This window comes from Sipha flava, unplaced genomic scaffold (assembly GCF_003268045.1).
Source record: "Sipha flava isolate LNK unplaced genomic scaffold, YSA_version1 104_pilon_pilon, whole genome shotgun sequence".
NCBI classification, from domain to species: domain Eukaryota; kingdom Metazoa; phylum Arthropoda; class Insecta; order Hemiptera; family Aphididae; genus Sipha; species Sipha flava.
In genome coordinates, this window is record NW_020271718.1 from 266,579 (window position 1) to 285,768 (window position 19,190).

Consider the following 19,190-nt stretch of genomic DNA (forward strand, 5'->3'; position numbering starts at 1 on the left):
GAAATATGAAAAATATCTAATACAAATTAAAAATAAAACATGAGTGCAGTAAAAATTATTCAATTTTTAATGGTTTGACTATTGTATCATTTCCTATGTTTAATTCTTTCCATCGTGTTTCAAGGTCCAAGTACTTTTGTTGCAAAATTTTCTCTCGTTCTTTTTGACGATTTACATCATCAGTTAATGACTAAAATATAAAAAAAAATAAAAATATATATTATTTTAAATTAAATACTGAAGAAAAAATAATGATTTTTAGAGTTTGACGAGTACTCGATTAAGTAAAATTTTGTTGAGTCAAGTTCAAGTACTCGTCTTGACAACATTTTTTTATACTCATAAATATAAATACTCAATTTTACTAGAATAAACTGTGTTTATTTCACTAATTAATTGAAAAATAAATGTTTAAACTATAGTAAACGGGAGTCAAATATTTTGGATAGAAAATACCACGAAGATCAATGGTTTAAATTAATAACAATATATTGTTATTGCTTATGACAAACAGATTTTGTCCGGTACTCGGTTCACAAACAAAAAAAAAAAAGATTTTTATTACTTTGATATTATATTTTTATGATAACAATATTTTATACTGATTGGTAACCACGACTTTTTTCTTGAGCACTGGCATTTTTCGAGTACTCAAATTTTAAACTCAACTCTACATTAAAAAACAATACTTGTTCAACTCTAATGGTTTTTAATTTTAGTTTGTTAAGTTTAAGTACAACTAATGTTAATGAAACAAATATAAAAGGAATATTTAATTCTTTTAAAAATAACAACTTATACAATAATTTTTTTTTAAATTAAATGATATACCTGCAATCGTTTTGGTATAGCAGCTTCTTCTTGTCTTTGCAGAAATAGAAAAGTTGATAATTCTAAATGTGCTTGTTCAACTTCGTCAACAAGAGTTTGAAATTGTTTCACAAGGCCTTGAGAACGAGTCTAAATAAATAAAATTATCAAATTAAAAAGTGAACTAGTCTAAAATCATAAAACTTATATAATTTACTTGATATCCTCCAAGAATAATTTTAATTTTTTTTTCCATTTTCCCAGCTTTTTTGGCTTCTTTAGTCATATGACCTCTATTTTGTTCTAGTTTTTTTTCCAATGATTCAATTCTATCTTTTTTACTAGCTAAATTTGCTCTAGTATAACGATTTTGATTGGGTAAGAATAATACTTGACCCAAACATTCACCCCATACTTGAGTAAATGAATCCAATGATAAATCACCGTGATTCATACCTTGTTTGACAATTTCCATTTCTTTTTTTAAAATTTGTTTTGCCTGAAATAAAATTTAAGGACTCTACTTAAAATGGTATTAAGAGTTAAATATTCTATCTTGTATCATATATTTCACAAATTCTTAATATTAACCCCCTAAAATCTCCTAATAGTAGATATTAATAAGTTAAACAGATTTATTTATCAAATTGAGTATTAATAATCTCAATAACTTGTATGTATATTTAAGTTCTGTCAAGAGTAGAATGTATAAAGAAAAAAGTGTTAATAATGATAAATATATTTTTATTACATTCTCCATTTCTTCTTCAGTAAATTGCTGATATGGATGTGTCTGTAAATATGCCAAATGTTGTGTTTCTGTTAAAATTGGTTGCTTTTTGGGACCACTTTGGGTCAGTATAGCAACTTCTGGGGGAAGAGGATTTCGAACAGCATCATAATGAAGCATTGTAATCATTTCTTGTTTAATCAGTTCTTCAGCCTATATTATATTAAACAATGAATATTATAATGAATTATTTTTAAGAGTAGAAAAAAATAATAACCCTTTGAAGATCTGTTAGAGGAGGCTCAGAGTTTAAAGGTCTCAAAACAATATTAGTGTCTGGCGGACGAGGTAAACATCGTTGAATTACTTGAGACCGTAACTTCAATTCTAATTTTCCTGTAATATTTATATACATACTTATACATTTTACTTCTTTTAAAATAATAAAGTATTAGTTACTTTAAAGTAAATAATTAATATAATTTTCAAATAATTACTTACGATGAGCAAGAAGTTCTTCAGCACTACGCATCTCTATATCGGATTGATCTTCTACAAAATCTTTTTGAACTTCAGTTTCTTCATCTTGAAGATGATCTTCAGGAACAACAATTTCAAAGTCATTTTTTGGTTGTGGTAATGTACTCAGCCCTGCTTTGAGTTGTTCTTTTACTTGATGTTGGTAATTTTTCATAGCTTGAGGTGTATTTAAAATATCCACTTCCATAGAATCTGAGCGATTTATGCTTAACTGATCTCTTAGAGGAGTGGGTGTTACCATACCAGCTTTTACTATTGATCGATCAGTTTGTGGTGTTTGGAAGCCATCATTAGTAGTTTGGGAAAGTGGAGTACCTAAAATTGTATTAGGAGTTGTAATCAATTGTCGTTGCGGGGTAACACCATTAAAATCAACATTTTGCAATTCTGTATTGAGCCCTCCTTTAAGAGGAGTGTCTACATGTGTTAGTGCCATAATATTCTGTGCATCCTATGACAAAGAATAAAATATAACTTATTTACCTAATTAAATATAAATTTGTATCATAATTTTGAATTGTCTAAAAACTTTGTTGTAAATAACCTGTAAAACTTTATCAGTAGATAACGAAGGAGTTCTTGGAGTGCGACCCGGTATATTATTAATAGAAGGTGTATAATCTGATAGTAATGCATCCGAAGCCTGTTGAGGACCATTTTCCATTGCAATTTCTCGAGCCATTTCACTAGCCCGTCCCAATTTAACAACTTGTTGTAATTCCTTTTTAAATAAAAATAATTAGTGTTATTAGAACATAGTTTATTGTGACAAAAACTAAAATATTACTTGATCAGAAATTTGTGGTTCTGGAAGAACAAGTTTACTCATTTTTCTAATAGGTTCTTGATTGTTCAACATTGCTAATGGAACTTCATTTTCTTTGCGCTGCTTTAGTTTTGCCTTATCTTTCTTTCTTTCTCTCTGAATTAAATTAAAATTGAAAAAATAACCATAAAATAAAAAATATTTTAGTTAAAATACCTCTTCAATTTCTACTCTTAATTCTCCATCTAAATTCTGTTGTCTTAATTTTCTAAAATCTGGTGCCAGTGGATCAACTTCTTCATTAGCAGTATCATAAAAGCCTAGGGCCGGTTTTTTTTCAAATGGAATTTCAGCGTTATAATCTATACCCCGTTTTCTTTTATTGCCTCTTCCAACACCAATACCAGCAGCACGTAATTCCCTCCGTTTCTATGAATTAAAAATACAATAATTAATTAATATACTCAATTAATAACATCTTTAAAATAGATTACTTGTAAGGCTGCAAGTCTTCTGGCTTCTTCTAACTGCTTTTCACGAGCCTTACGTTTTGCTTTTTTTCCTTGAGTATTAGCTAAACGAGCTCTTGCTTCAGACAACATTTCCAGTTCTAGATAATAATTATCATATTTATTTATTATATTTTTCTAAAATTTCTATAAAATATTCTAAAATTGTTACTCCATTTGATTAAAAAAAAAAAAACTTAATAAAAGAAGTACATGTAAGGCTATTACTTATTCATGATCATTAAACAAAAATCGTTTAACAAGGTAAAATAACTGATGCACAATCATTTCTGGCATAACTAGAGTTAATGAATTTATATTTTAGAATTAATGCAGTTTATCTCTCAAGCTAATTTAGTAATTTTTTCCAAATTGTGTATTTTCACATATATGGTACTCAATGTATGGTCAATCAGATGGTACTTTCAAAAAGTTTGTTTGACTATCTATAGAAGTTGTAGTAAAAAAAATGTATTGGAAAATCAAGTATATACATGGATAAAATAGTTTACTTGATTTCAATATGTAATAAAACAGACTATACACTATGTCTATAGTATAAAACCTATTGTGTATAATTAATTAGGTACATACAATATAATGTATTGTATTAATTATATAACACATATCATTTTTACATAGTAATACTGAGATGTTCAATTTATTTTAATTTTCATACTGGTTCGATTGCTAGAGATTTGATGTGAACTGTTTTAAAGTTATTTACGGTGAAATACTTGTGACTTTATTTTATCTTTGTTGTTTATTAATGCTAAATAAAACCAAAGTTACAAAATATAAATTTAAATATACGATATATTACTATTGTGTATTTAGTATAAACTATAGAATATAGGGCATAGGCTATAGGGTACCTCCAAATTTTTAGAAAATAATAAAGGATGCCATGCGTCAAAAAAAGTTGAGAACCTCTGCTCTAAATGAAGTTCATACAACTTCTTATTTTAAAAATACCAACATATTATATATGCAAAAATACAAATTAAAAAAAAAAAAAATTGCTAAAAATATCTTGACAGCTAAACTACATTTATGCCTATAAACCTATATGTCTATATATTTATATACCTAGCTCTATCTCATCATAGTATATTATATCATTAATATCATAGTATGTTTAAATATATAATAAAGAAAGTTGATCAGATCAATATGGGATTGAAGTATTTAAGCTCATAAAATACTTCAGTTTAATATTGGTTGTAAATAAAATTAATATAAAAATTAACCTTTTCATCTGTAAATTGAATGTTTAATTAAAAATTTCCTCCATACACATAACATTACAATTTATTATAAATAATTTTAAGTTTACAAATTAATAACTGTTAGTTACCATCTTCATCCATATCTTTTGGATCTGGACGGGCTGGCTTTGTTTCAGGATTGGGATCAATTTCACCAGGTTTTAACTTCCTTGGATCATCACCAACTTCTTCACCATCTTCTTTCCTTTGTGCTTGATCTCTGAAAACATTAGAAAAATAATTATATTCCCACCAATCAACTCTGATATTAAATAAACTTTATTTCATTTAAGAGTGTTATTATTTTCTTGATAAAAGCAGTGAAACAAAATAACAGAAAACATTAGTGTTAAGTATTTACTTACAATAAATATTCATATCTTTCCAAACATTGTGAAGCTGTACGACCAACAATTGGAGCAATGGTGCGCCATTGTGTAGGCATAAGTTTAGCAAGATGTAAAAGTTTTTCATCTTCTTCTCGACTCCATTCAGTTTTTTTAATACTTGGATCAAGCCATTCAAACCAACGTGCTTTACATTGCTTGGCTGATTTACGATGTAATAATGAAGCAATACGAGACCATTGATTTTTGCCATATTTCATAACAGCCGCTTTAAGAATTTCATCCTAAAAAAAAAATGAATTCGTTAAATTAAGAATTATACCTATACTGTTTTCAAAAATGTATTGTAATATAGTCTAATATGCAATTACTAATAATTTTTAAACAATTACTTGTTTATATTTTTGAAAGAAAAATAAATAATTACAATGATTAGATAAGAATGAAAACATTTTAATTAAAGGTATTAATACGGATTCAGAGACATTATTTTCTGAAATATAATTCTCAATTAAATAAATATTATACATATTTAATTTAATTGCTTATGGTTTAGACCTAATTAAATTTATATTTCAACTTTTACATTGAGATTGTAGCAGAGGTGCATTTAAAGAATGGTGAAAAGGGCAAATCCCCCAGACGCCAACATTTTAGGGGTTATATTTTTAAATTTTTTTTTTGTTTTTATGCTTAGTAATTAGTTATATTGTAAAAATAGTGATTAAAGTTAAATTTCTCAGTTCATTCTAAGATTTAATACACAGTCAATGGGAAAAAATAAAATTGAAAACCATAAAATTATTCATTTGATAATCTTGATTGGTTCAGGGTAGAATATAATGGCTTATTCTGGTTGTTGAACTGAAGACATGATTTAAAATTTAAACTTGTAATCTAATAGATTGTGACTGTGACTGAGTAATTAAATATATGTTATATCTTAATTTAATATTATTGTATATTGTTTTTCTTTATTGTGGGGAGAGGATGCCAATAAAATATTTGCCCCAGAACGACTTTTTTTTAATGTGGTACTGGGTTGTAATAATCATAAATTCTGTTATTTATTTAATTATAATTTCAATACATGATTAATCGCACTTTAAAGATTATTAAAAATTATCGGTCAATTTATTTTCAAGTTATTTAAAAACAATAAACAAAAAAATGGTTTACAAATATTTCAAGAGCAAATTCATTAATATTACCTCTGTGTTTCGCCAAACACCGCCTTTGATCATAATTCGTGGCATTTTTGATGTGTCTTATGTCTTGTCAACTATCGATAAATAAAATGAAATAAAAGCTAAAAATTAACAATCTAAACAAAAATTTACATTCATAATAAAAACACAAAATGTATAGCTAAATAAATTAATTCAAACATTACGAACATATTAGTTTATACCTAATAATGCACCAACAAACTTTACAATAAACAGTCGTATATTGCAGCACTACGAACCTGGGAATCGTGACTTTTGATAGCTACCAACAATATAATACAAAATTGATAAACGTGTAGCATAAGTTGTTGTTAGTACCATGTACACTTCTACCACAACATTAACGTTTACAACTTCTTCATTTAACGGCGATAATATACGGCAATAAATGTAATTTATATATATTTTACCAACTTTCATCAACAAAAAATAAATAAAAAATTACAAAATTCATAACGATTACGGATTTTTAAAACGCCATAATTCGATTTTTGCGATATATATATATTTTAAGATACTTTTATATATATTGGCAACCAGTGACAATCTTGATTAATCGTTTATATATCATTGTATATCAATACCACAATGATTATTGATAAGAACCACGTGAAACATGGACATGAATACTATTATAAAATTCACAAGCACTTTTTGAATAGGTTCTAGTAATTTAAGATGTCTAAAGAAACAACAATTGTGGAAGTACGAGGTATGCCCAAATGTGGACGATTTTGGAAAACTCCTAAAACTAAGTAATGAATAGTTTAATTAATAACCATTTTAATGATAATTGTAAATAAAATAGACTGTTCTTTAAGGTTTTCATCCATTAATAAAACTAAAGGATTGAAATTGTCATATGAACGTAAACAAAAATTAAGAGAAGACATTAAAAAAACTAGAGAATTATCTAGATCCTTGATTAATGAACGAAACGCTGAAAATGAAGCTAGAAAAGAAAGAAGAAGAGAAAACATCAAACGGCGTGCTGAAAATCAAAAGAAGTCTGAAGTTGTTCAACTGGTAATAATTATGTATAAATTTCCTAAACTTAAGTGTTGTACCTATTAGTTAAATGTATTTAGATTTTAAAGTAGCAAAAAAGAGCAGGTGATCTTAATCAATTTATCATTTTCAATGTTCCATAAATTCTTTTACAATTACTAGGTAATTAATTATAAATATATATATATTCCAAGGCGTTAATAATGAATAATTTCCTCCATAAAGTATTCTTGTGCTATAAAAATGTTTAAAATTGTAAATTACTTATTGTTTTTATTAACAATTTTAAATATTTTTTTAAAAAAAAATTAAAAATAAAGGTATATGTAAGTATATATTACTATATAATTTATATCTTATGAGGTTTTTTTTCTAGAACACTGGTTAACACCTAATAGCATCTATGAAATTGCAAAGACAATTTTTCAAATGTTTTGTACCGTATAAGTAATTTTAACATTCAGTTAAGTGTTATCAGAGAAATGTTAAAGGGGACACTTTATAAGCGCTGAATTACTCAGCAAATTTTAAAACTATTATTTTGAATATATGATTATTTTTTGAGGTGTCTTTCTACTAATTCCTATTATTATTAACTTATTTAAATTGTAATATTTGTATTTTTCAACATTTTAAACATACGTTTTTTAATTGTTTCAGATTAAAAATCCTGCGAAGATTAAGAGAATGAGGAAAAAAGCATTAAGGCAAATTGAAAAAAGAGATACATTAAATATGAAATAATATGTCAACAGATTTTATTATTTCTGAAATATAATAAATAATTGTAAAAATTACTTTAAGTATAAATTATTTTGTAATTATAGATTATTCTGAATTTTTTAAAATATTTTTTTTTTTTTTAAGTTTCCTAGTAAACATAAAATTCTAAAAGGTTTTTTTCTGTTCCTAGTAATTTAATTAACATTTAAGGGAAAATATATATATGTGGGATAACAATTTTGAAAAATTCTTGTTCACTTAATTCACATATATTTATTATTTACCTAAACCGTAATATTTTACATGATAAAAGTTAAATATTTGTGAATTAAATTCTCTGTCAATAATTAAATAAAAAGATTATTTAGAAATGAGAAAGGTAAGTAATTAATTTTAAAATAATTAACTATTACTGATTATGCATACATTTTAGTGAACTGTATTTTGCAATCTTTTGTGATAGGAATTAACTAATGAAAATAAATACATTTAAAAAAAAAAGAAACTTAGTTTCAAATTTATTGTCATAGTTTTCTTATTGTCCAATAACACAATATATTACAGACAAAATCGTCATGAACATAGTTAAATAATATTTTTACAAGTCGTATAATAAAACTACATAACATATACATATATAATTATTACAATGTCATATACTATTATTAACAATTAATTATAATAATAATTAATATAGTATAATAGTTAGTCATAATATGGTAAAAAGTTAAAGCTTAGGGACAGAATAACGAAGGTATAATAAAATGCAAGATCACTAAAATAATATAAATAACAATAAATACTATTATGGTCCGGTATAATAATATATAATATAGTTACATATTCATTTAAGTTAAAATGTTACGTTTTTTATTTAAAAACATCAATTAAATATTTATATAATTTTATTTCAATTCAAATATAGGTTTTCAATATGTTAAAAATTGATACCTCAAAATTATTATATGGATTACAAATTTTTTTTATGTACAAGTTCTTAAAAATGTAAATTCATAATCAATTTAATTTTGAAATAAAATAATGTTAAATAGTTATATTATTAGAAGGTAGTATTTTTTAAAATGTTGGTTATAGTGGTTTATTTTTCTGTAAACAATACTTTGTAACATTAAACTCAGAAGTTGCCCAGGAACTAGAAACCCAGAAGTTACCCAGGAACTAGTGACAACAGAGGCAGCTTAAACATTGTGCATTTCCTCTCATAAGTATTTGGTTTTATAGAAATATATGTTTTATAATTTTTCTAGTATAAAATGTTAAATCAACTTAGACTTAAAATAATTAAAAAAAATTGTAATAAAAATATCAATAATTAAATTTAATATTCATATATAGGTGGTTATAAAAATTGAAATCATAGTTGATTCAAATTACAAAAGGTAAAGTTTAGCTGTATTAGTTTAATAGTTTAAACACAAATAAACAATGCAAAAAGCAATTAAAAACCTACACATTTTTAAAATTTAAAAATCTTAAAATATTACAAGAAATGATAGCGAGTATCATTATAATAACCTAATAGAGCTTTGATATTAAAAATTATATTTTATATTAATAAGTTTATGCAGTTTTTAATGAAATAATTTAAAAAAATTAACTATTCAGATTAAAGCCTTAAAAAAAATACATGTCCTACATAGTAAAAATGAATTAAAATTATAATCAATTTAGGAAGTCAATAAATTATTAAGATCAATAATTTAAATACTGATGGATACTATTACATTATTATCCATGATTCTATATTAACCGGTAATAGGTGTAATGATGTTCACTAAACTAGCATATGAACCAAAACCAAATCCAAGAAAACCAATTATAATAATAATTATATCTTTAATAAACATTATCACAAACTCTTTGCCAGAGCAATGATCCCAGAATGTAATGAGTTCAATAATTGGTGGAAAAATCAATGCTAGTGCACAGCTGCTAAAAGATCCTACAAAAGAAATTACAGCTGATAGGTTTGGAATGGCAGCTGCTAAAGTAACTGCAAAAAAAAAAAAAATTAATATTCAATACATTTCTAATTATTTAAATGTAAAAATTTACATGTAAGTGTGACGAGAAACACTCTGATACTTAGTTCAGCATTACGTTGGCTAGACTGTGAGTGAAAGTATCCTTTTAATGCAGGCCACACAATACCAATTGGAACATAGAATTGGAGACTATAAGATAAAAATATTGAGAATGCCATTGCAGCTCTTACACTTTGAGCCAACCTGTAAAAATAACAGATTTTAAAATAATCACAATAAATAATTTTTTTTATATTTCTTTCCAAAATATTGACTCTAAATTAATAAGAAATTAGCTTATCTTATCTAAAAGCGGTAAAAATAATTTATTCCAATTAAAATGATTGATTTGAGAATTTCATAAGTTCAATGATTTTTATTTCAATATGTAGCAGTTATTTGTAGTTAATATAATGAAGAATTTACCAATAAAAGACACAATGATGAGCTATATAACCTGTATATCAAACCCGATATAGTAAACGAGAAAAAAAAAAGACTTGAACGGGCAGGTTACATATGGAACCATGATAAAGATAATTTTACAAGAGAATCCAAGAGCGAAGAGATCTTTGGGAAGACTCGGAATGTGATGGAAGGATTGTATCAAGAGGGATGACACTTCTATCCAGATGAAGATTGATATATATTGTAAAATTGTGATGTTTGGAGACAACTATGTTAAAATATGTGTTCTAGAGTAGCGCTTTTCAAACTTTTTTTGTCATGTGTTTTCTAAATTTAATGTGAAAACTGTTAAGGCTCCTTTAATCAAAATTATTAATTATTTTTCCTTGACTATATATTTAAATTACATGCAATTTGACTATTAATATGTATATTAGATAAATAGACTAAAGAAAATAGTTTTGATGAAATAAATAGTATAAGACCCCCCCCCCAGTTTAAGAAGTACTGGTCAAGAGGTATTTAAAGGTAATAAGATGAAAAATAATATATAATACACTATATAAATAAACTATTGTTTAATAAGGAAAATATTAACTTATAAATAATTGTTTAAATATTTTTATTTTATGAAATTTATTAAATATTTAGTGTCACCATAAATTACCGAAATTTAAGATGAAAAAATAACAGAGCAGTTATAATTAAATATATATATATATATATACAAATATGTTTCCTAATAATTAATGCAAATCTGTAAGCCATTTTGGATAATGATTTATCACGATTTTTTTTTTCTTCCTTTACCTTGGTCTATCCCTGATATAACACAAAGATAGAAAATAGAGTGTTATAAAATTAATTTTAAAGTTTTTAACTATAAAAGTTATAAATTATAGAAAAACATATTATAAAATATACAAGTTATATATATATATAAATATATATTAATCTACAAAATTAATGTTATACTTCAAATTGAGGGCAGTTGCAAAGCATAGGAAAGCAGTTTAACATGATGAACATTGTAAATTCTTACAATAGATAATACTGTTATAATAGTTACAAATAAATGATAATACAGAAAAAATGAAAAATTCAAACTCAAAGTAAACTGAATTCGGAAAAAGTTTTTCTTCAACAATACCCTTAGAATATGTGATATGGAATAGAAATTAATATTTTAAATAACAAATTCATTCAGCAAATGCAATAATGAATTACATTTGTATTTAATGTATATATTTTGTACTTATATCTTAATATAATATCATTATACTAATCTTTTTAAGATTATGAAAAATGTCATTGTACTTTGTGGCTTTTCAGTAACAATTAATAGTTATTTTAAAAAAAAAAATCTCTATTTGATTGTTTTATAAATAAAATATACTAGTAAAAAGAATTATTCACATGAATAAAAAATAATAAATTATTTATGTTCAAATCTATTATCACTATTATTTTCTACTGCAAGGAAAATATTGTGTAATGTAAAATTATAATAATTATTTTTAATACTAGTTAATATTAATTTGTACTTACAAATCTTGACCAGGGAGATTTAATGTAATACTTCCTAATTTAACTGCTTCACCATATCGCAAATAACCAAAAAATCCAACAGATGTATATAGACATGTTACAATTACCATTCCAGTATTTAAAACACCAGTCATTCCACCAAAAGCTGATGGATCTTTCATATTATTTTCTAAAGGTAAAACCTATAAATATATACACATAAAATAATTATAATATTAAATGTATGCAGAGGTTTAAAACTATAATATACCATTCCAATGCCTTCAAAAGCATAAACTGCTGTTCCAAAATAAAGTGGTAACTGTTTCCAAGACGAAAAAGCTTTAATACTTGATATTTTTGGGAGTCCTTGAAGTAAATAGAAAAATGTTATTCCTAAACCAACCACTGTTAATATAGTAGCAAAAAAAGATGCTGGAGTCAGATATTTTAGGCTCTTCACACAATTCAAAAGTATCATAGGTACTAAGAGTATGACCAAATATGATTGAACAGACAAATAAAAAAAGTAATGACATATCACCTGAAAATATTTTATTTTAATAGTATATGAATTTTAATATTTTTATTGAATATTTACCTCTTGTAAATTAGTGGCCACAAATAAAAAATATACACAGCAAAATCCTAACTGAGTCAGTACTAGAAAAGTATTGATAAATTTACTAGCAGTGGTTGAATATTTTTGTAATTTGGGTGGCCCATATTCAAAAGCCATCTTTGCAACATTTGGAAATGAAAGAGATGGACTTTGGGTTCTGACACACAGTTCATGAGAACATCGTACCTAAAAATTACAATAGGTTTTAATTAAAATATTAATTCACAATAGCTCAAATATATGTTTATACTCATACCAATATATGCATACAATGTGTGCAAATAGCTCCTAAAAATGTTGTACACACTAAACCAACAACCCAACCAGAGTGTCTGAATGCATCAGGCATAGCTAAAATTCCAGTACCAATATTTCCTTTTAATAAATGTACCATAGTGTCAAAATTCCTATAAAAAATATGTGTATAAAGTATAAAAAAAACATACAATTTCAACTTAAATATATTATTTTATAATTATTAATACAAACAGATTTTAAATTTGACTCTAATAAATGTAAAATTGTAATCTTAAAAAAAGATTCAGATAGTATTGAGTCAAAAATATTCAGGTTTTTTATTTCTCGTTTATTTTTGCTCTATAAGTACATATCTTGTTGCCACCCAATTAATGCTTATTATATATATACTACTAATTGTAAAATAAAAATATTTGTAAGACTTCTTAGTCAGATGAGACACAAGGATAAATTATACTACTAACAATATAGGATTGATTTAAAAAAAATGATTCTGAGTGATAGAGGTTTGGTGGATCAGTTTATATTCCTTAAGATGGTTGATAAAGTATTATAACTAAATTTCTTAATAAGGTACAAAAATATCAAGTGCCTATAAACAGTATACATTTCTTAATATAAGTATTAAGTAAATGTTTTGAATTGCTATGATTTATTCTTTACTACTCTCTGGTGAAAAATACTTTTATTACCAACAAAAAAAACATCTAATGAAATATCTTGTATCCTATTTTCATGACTTTAATTTTAAAATTAATTTTAAATATCAAAAAACCTTGCAGAATTTTATGGTTGATGGAAATTTTAGTTAAAAATTAATATTCAAATGCTCATGAAGTTATTTTTTACCAACTACTTAAAGATATATATGACAAGATTTGTAATTCATTTTCAATACTATTTTTTCACAAAAATAATTTTATCTACATTTACAAAAGAATGTTAAAAAAGCATAATATTTTCAAATATCTTTAAATAGCTTAATTCAAAAAGCTTTTAAAAATTATTATAATTTTGAATATTATAACACCTAAACCAAACGGTAATATAAGCATTCAGTAGATATTTAAAATCTATACGATTTTTGAGTTTTAACAAAAAAATGTAATTAATTTTATTAAAAATATAATGTATACATATTTTTTTTTTTAAATTTTGCTAATATTAATAAGACATTCAGGAATTTCTGAAAATGTGACTAATTAGATAATATTCCCTGAGAAACTTTTAATGAATGTGATGGTCAGAGCAATCTTTATGGTCAAAATCCTGTACATAAACACAAAAACAAAAAATACTTATCATTGTAAAATCAATATATTCTTTGCTTCACTCAGAAACTAAAATAACTATCTCAAATAAAAGTACATAAAATAATTTCTATATAATTCTCAATAACATAAGCTTAATTAACCCATTAAAAAAATATAAAATATATGTGGTACCACTACATTACTCATAAACATTTTTTCAATTTAAATAATTAACCTTTGTATAAATGGTGATAAACAATTTATATCAAACAATAAACAAATATTTTTAAAAGATTAAATAACATGTGAATCACATGACCTAGTTCACGTGAATTGATAGTTCAGTATTTTTTTCTTCTGTTAATATTAAATTTATTAACTGGGAAAATAAATAAAAATTAGTAAAATTGTTTCAAATTTAAAAAATTATTATTTAAAAACTTAATAATTAAGAATAGCTGGTTATATCATATGTATAAATTTATTAATAGACAAAATAAATAACTTACGATGTTGGGTTTTCTAATTGTCTGTTAAGTAATGGATTGTAATCTGAAATTGATTCACCAAAACTACTATTCTTTTCCGATGATTCGTTTATTGGACCACCAGAAATGTTTGTAACTGGAAATGTTTTAGACATTGGCGATGGAAAACCATTTCTAGAACATTAATAAAGGTATCAATATTGAATATTTGAAATTTGGAAATATTTTTTAAAATAGTATAAATAATGTAATTTTGGTTTTCAACATATGCAATAATTTAGTATACTATTAATTAAATCATAACAAATTATAAAACTGTTATTTTTTAAATTTTTAAATTAATTCTAATAGTTTCTGAATAAATTTATTTGTTTTATTGCTGTAATATGATTAATTATTTCATATTTTAATAAAAATATATATTATACAATTCATTTATTTTTACAATTGAAATTACATAGATTTTAATAAAATATAATGTTTTAAAAAATAATAGGTAAAAATTTCAGTTTTAGAATAATATTTAAAAAATAATATATTCTTGTATGAATCTTATTCTAGAAATATAATTTTATCACTTATCTTCATTCCAAATGATTTTTAATTTAATTTATTCAAAACTATACAACATAAAAATGAACTAACCCATTTTGGTTGTAAAGAATAGCTGTACCAGTTAAAAGTGGTTTATCTTCATTCACTCTGGAAGTTTTAACAGTCATTTTATCACATTCAACCTATAACATAATTAAACAATACTAAATGTATCAAATACTTTTCTAGAATAAAAATATTTTTTACATTACAAAGAAAACTATAATAGTATACACAAACAACAATTTACATTATAGTTTTAAATTTTTCTATTATTTAAAACTCTTCATGTAATATAACTTACTTTAAATAATTTAATTTATTAAGTTAAAATTATAAATTATGATTAGTAACTTTTAATTAGAATAAAATAGTGTTTCTAGTTTGATTGTAATAATTTAAATGAAAATGATTTATTGAAACTGTTTAATTTAATACATATGATAGATATATATATATACTCCTACTCTAATCAAAGTTGTTATCAAAGCCACATGGCATAAGAATACTATGCAAAAAAAATATTAATAATGATCAAATAATAACCAAGTTAAAAACAATTAACTAAAGTATAATACAGATTAAAATGATGCATAAGTTAATCATTTTTAATTTTTTTTTTTTTAATTTAAGACTTACTATAAACAGCTTTATAATACAGTATGAGTATTTGCTTTTGTAATGATATTTGAGTACAATTTAAGGGCAATTTCAACAATTTTATTACTTAAAAATTAAAAGTGGCGTGAAGCAAATTTCTGTGTAATATTTAATTTCAAAATCTTATAAATTATATAGTTCTAAGTTATATTATAACTCAAATGTATCATGTGAAGAAATAATATCATAATTATATTAAGAGAAAAATTTCTCTAAGATATTGAGTAATGTGGAAATTTGTTTTGAATGGATATTTTATAAGATTAGGTGGTAAATAGTTATGTGAAAATTATATTATTATTTTTTTATTATTTTTTTTAGTCGAAAAGCATACAGAAAATCAAGTCTGTTCTTTAAGTTCCTATTAAATAGTATAATCAATAATGTATAATTATGATAAGCTTTGCATTAAATGTTTAAACCATAAAATAAGTATTCATAAAATAAATATAAAAACTTGACAAAAAACATTGAATTTACAAAAATATTGAAAAAACTATAAATTTAAAAATGTCATGCAATTTACAAAATTAAATTAATAATTTAATGAAATTTTAAAGATATATAATAATAGAAGGAATTAAATTTAATTAAATATTTAGAAATATAAATAATTTCTAACAATAAAAATAAAATGATTAATTTAAAGTAATGCCAATATCCATATTTTAGATGCCTATGACCTTAGTATAATTGATACATAAGAAGAAATCAAGATTTGAATTATGAAACAAATTAAAAAAAAAATAAAAAAAACACTGATTGTGTGATTAATAATAATTAATTGGCAGAAGTGTAAACAGTTATTACAAACTTAAATATAAACTATAATTTAAATTCAAATGAAATAATTATATTTTAGTAAATATTTGCTTTTTGGTATCTTTTTAGCTATGAATAAAAATATTTTTAAATTTAAAAACTTGGTTTTGTGATATATTTTGATTGGATTGTTGATGATATTGTGATTTAGTATAAATTGTGATACATCTCATATAATTACGAATAAATATAAATATTATAAAAGTAAAGCTTATAATTAAAATGTTCTACATCATTAAAATATTAATTGTTCCATAATTAAAAAATAATGATAGCTAATAAGTATTAAACATATGTCTAATTTAAATGTTCTATAGTAATTAAGTATAATAAATTGGGTTATTATTTAAATGTATACTTACAGTTTTATATAATTCAGTTACCTGGGTATAATTGACTGAAGAATAAAACAATTGAACATAAATTAATTACAAAAAAAAACGTAAATTTACCAATAATAATTACTTGACTAATTTCATAAATAATATAAATAGAAATTACTCTGAGTAATTTTGATTAAGTAAATAATAAAATATTCTAACTTGAATTTGAAAATTAAATAAATATGTATAATTATTCTATAGTGAAAAAATATGTAACATTAAAGATATATACAATATGTATGACATGCATAAATATAAAAAATGGTAAGCTATTAAAAAAATAATACTATGATAACCTCATCTTAAAAATAATGTGCATAAATTATTAAAAATTAATGCAATAATGAAAATATAATTAATTAGTAACATTGTATTTTCTTCTACAAATAGGTAGTACCTAATTAATTGAGTAACTAAAACTAATTGTTACATCCTACTTTTCTAAAATATTAGTAGCATAAAATTTATATAAGTTGTAACCAACATAATATATTATTTACTGAATACATGTATTTATTTAATTTAAATATAATTTATTAATCACTGACAACTTGAAAAAAATACACCAAACTGATACAGTTATATAATTTTACCTTTTAATAGGTTTTTTACCAAAATGTTTAAGATAAATGAGTTATTTGCAATACCTTGATTGTTTAAAACATAAGAATAAATATGCAATCTTATCATATCTTATAATATTAAATAATAATACTTTGAACAAAAAATGTCTTTAAAACCAAAAGCTCAAGATTTAAGTGGGATTAATAATGAAAGGATCTTAAATTGTCTATATAATCAGATTTCCTAACTATTTAAATTACTTAATAAATTAATTTGAGTATATTACTCACTTGGCTTGGTTTGGTACTTTGAACTTTGATATTATGACTATCATTAATGCTGAACTCTCCATTATTCTCAGACTATATCAAAACAAACATTATCCAATTAATTAATAATAAAGTATTTAAATTTAATTGTACTGATGTAATGTGATGTCATTACAATAACTATTATATTATTTAAGCATTATATTTAAACAATACTCACAATCATGTTAGTTAAAATTAATTGTTTATTTTTCAAAGTATTAAAATTCAATTGATGAAGGCTCAAGGTATTGTTCCGTTTTATCAACAATTTTCAGAATTTTTAATATGGTCGACATAGTTTCCGGTAAATAAAAATCAACCACGCACGTTTCAATTAATTCCAGTCAACAACAAAGGAATGTTATAACTCAGCTAGCAACAACCTAAACAAACACAATGGAAATCAATTGTCACTCGTTAATAAATGTTTCTGTGCTACTAAATGATTGTAAAACATACACTGATGCAATCCTATATCCCGTTATCTCATCCCACTCATAATCAACGACAAGCGAAAGTGCTCAGCTGTTATCGTACTAGGAAATAATATAGTACATTTAGGTAGATATGATATCTTGTATACAAAAAAACATAAAAATAATACTTAAGCAGAACGCGAAATACAAATTTATAAAATGAAATCTTATACATTTTTCATGCACGGATAACTGAGAGTAAACTTACATCACATTATTCACGAGTTACGATTTCTGTTCATAATTATTTATGAAATTAACAAAAAATATGTTTTGGTTTTAACAAAGAATAGTATTACAATCACAAACGAATCAATCAATTATACCTACGTATAACGGTAAAATGTCTACGAAAAATAAAATGTACATTTTTTCCTAGTGAAATTTACCTATAATTTTATGTAGGTCATAACTGCTAAATCTACATTTATGTGTTCACGGTTTGAATACTTTTTTATTAATTTGTAATAGTTTGTACCATGAACAGCGTATACATGATCCACACAATATTATTTTACTTAGAAACAAATATAATAATATATTGCTGTAGAAAACAAACATATTAGTAAACCATAACCTCTTTTTTATTAATTAAATATTTATTATCATAAATCCTAGACTTTATAATATTACTTTAAGGTCAAACGCTGTGATTATTACCAAAAACCGTAACTAATGTGGATAGTTTTTATGTAATAAGTATGAATGTATGATGCAATATGTGCAATGTTGTACAAAAGAGAAGTCTCACTAAATTGCACATTGTTATTCCGATTAAAAATATGCTTAAAAGATTTATTTTAAGTATGTATTATGTACCTAATTAACTAATATTGATTATATAAATAA

The 19,190-nt window shown here is 23.7% G+C and overlaps 3 protein-coding genes across 7 annotated transcripts; 1 reads left to right on the top strand and 2 right to left on the bottom strand.

Moving 5' to 3' along the window:
- Positions 1–9: 9 nt before the first annotated feature.
- LOC112684086 (cell division cycle 5-like protein) lies at positions 10–6,481 on the bottom strand. Of its 4 annotated transcripts, none has more exons than XM_025555412.1 (14): positions 6,382–6,481; positions 6,182–6,252; positions 4,989–5,254; positions 4,713–4,843; positions 3,341–3,456; positions 3,063–3,275; positions 2,868–3,002; positions 2,625–2,801; positions 2,042–2,531; positions 1,818–1,936; positions 1,562–1,753; positions 1,028–1,309; positions 832–960; positions 10–190 (listed from the first exon to the last, which is right to left on the bottom strand). In XM_025555412.1, exons 2-14 carry the CDS (start codon positions 6,224–6,226, stop codon positions 56–58), a joined length of 2,430 nt encoding a protein of 809 aa, XP_025411197.1. In that variant the 5' UTR covers positions 6,227–6,252; positions 6,382–6,481; the 3' UTR covers positions 10–55. The 4 variants fall into 4 exon arrangements, with proteins under 4 accessions (XP_025411197.1, XP_025411209.1, XP_025411203.1 ...); XM_025555424.1 differs by having other exon boundaries at positions 6,439–6,457; XM_025555418.1 differs by having other exon boundaries at positions 6,368–6,454.
- A 231-nt stretch (positions 6,482–6,712) lies between these two features.
- On the top strand, positions 6,713–8,004 carry LOC112684110 (coiled-coil domain-containing protein 86). Its single transcript, XM_025555435.1, has 3 exons — positions 6,713–6,954; positions 7,021–7,225; positions 7,868–8,004. The coding sequence occupies exons 1-3, from the start codon at positions 6,878–6,880 to the stop codon at positions 7,949–7,951; spliced, it is 366 nt and encodes a 121-aa protein (XP_025411220.1). The 5' UTR covers positions 6,713–6,877; the 3' UTR covers positions 7,952–8,004.
- Positions 8,005–9,608: 1,604 nt separating this feature from the next.
- Positions 9,609–18,334, bottom strand: LOC112684134 (proton-coupled amino acid transporter-like protein CG1139). Of its 2 annotated transcripts, XM_025555468.1 has the most exons (10): positions 18,044–18,334; positions 17,845–17,916; positions 15,177–15,268; positions 14,553–14,705; positions 12,789–12,939; positions 12,512–12,718; positions 12,182–12,454; positions 11,932–12,113; positions 10,007–10,179; positions 9,609–9,944 (listed from the first exon to the last, which is right to left on the bottom strand). In XM_025555468.1, the coding sequence occupies exons 1-10, from the start codon at positions 18,047–18,049 to the stop codon at positions 9,697–9,699; spliced, it is 1,557 nt and encodes a 518-aa protein (XP_025411253.1). In that variant the 5' UTR covers positions 18,050–18,334; the 3' UTR covers positions 9,609–9,696. The 2 variants fall into 2 exon arrangements, with proteins under 2 accessions (XP_025411253.1, XP_025411260.1); XM_025555475.1 differs by lacking the exons at positions 17,845–17,916; positions 18,044–18,334 and adding an exon at positions 15,430–15,463.
- Positions 18,335–19,190: the final 856 nt, after the last annotated feature.

Bases quoted from the DNA above. Each gene is read 5' to 3' on its own strand.
- LOC112684134 (XM_025555468.1), bottom strand. The intron at 12,719-12,788 runs GTATGAGTATAA...TGTAATTTTTAG, and splicing joins CACATTGTATGCATATATTG to GTACGATGTTCTCATGAACT. The intron at 9,945-10,006 runs GTAAATTTTTAC...TTTTTTTTGCAG, and splicing joins GTTTCTCGTCACACTTACAT to TTACTTTAGCAGCTGCCATT.
- LOC112684110 (XM_025555435.1), top strand. From the start codon at position 6,878: ATGTCTAAAGAAACAACAATTGTGGAAGTACGAGGTATGCCCAAATGT. The intron at 6,955-7,020 runs GTAATGAATAGT...CTGTTCTTTAAG, and splicing joins TGGAAAACTCCTAAAACTAA to GTTTTCATCCATTAATAAAA. The intron at 7,226-7,867 runs GTAATAATTATG...TAATTGTTTCAG, and splicing joins AGTCTGAAGTTGTTCAACTG to ATTAAAAATCCTGCGAAGAT.
- LOC112684086 (XM_025555412.1), bottom strand. From the start codon at position 6,226: ATGCCACGAATTATGATCAAAGGCGGTGTTTGGCGAAACACAGAG. The intron at 2,802-2,867 runs GTAATATTTTAG...TTATTTAAAAAG, and splicing joins AACCACAAATTTCTGATCAA to GAATTACAACAAGTTGTTAA. The intron at 2,532-2,624 runs GTTATTTACAAC...TCTTTGTCATAG, and splicing joins CTACTGATAAAGTTTTACAG to GATGCACAGAATATTATGGC.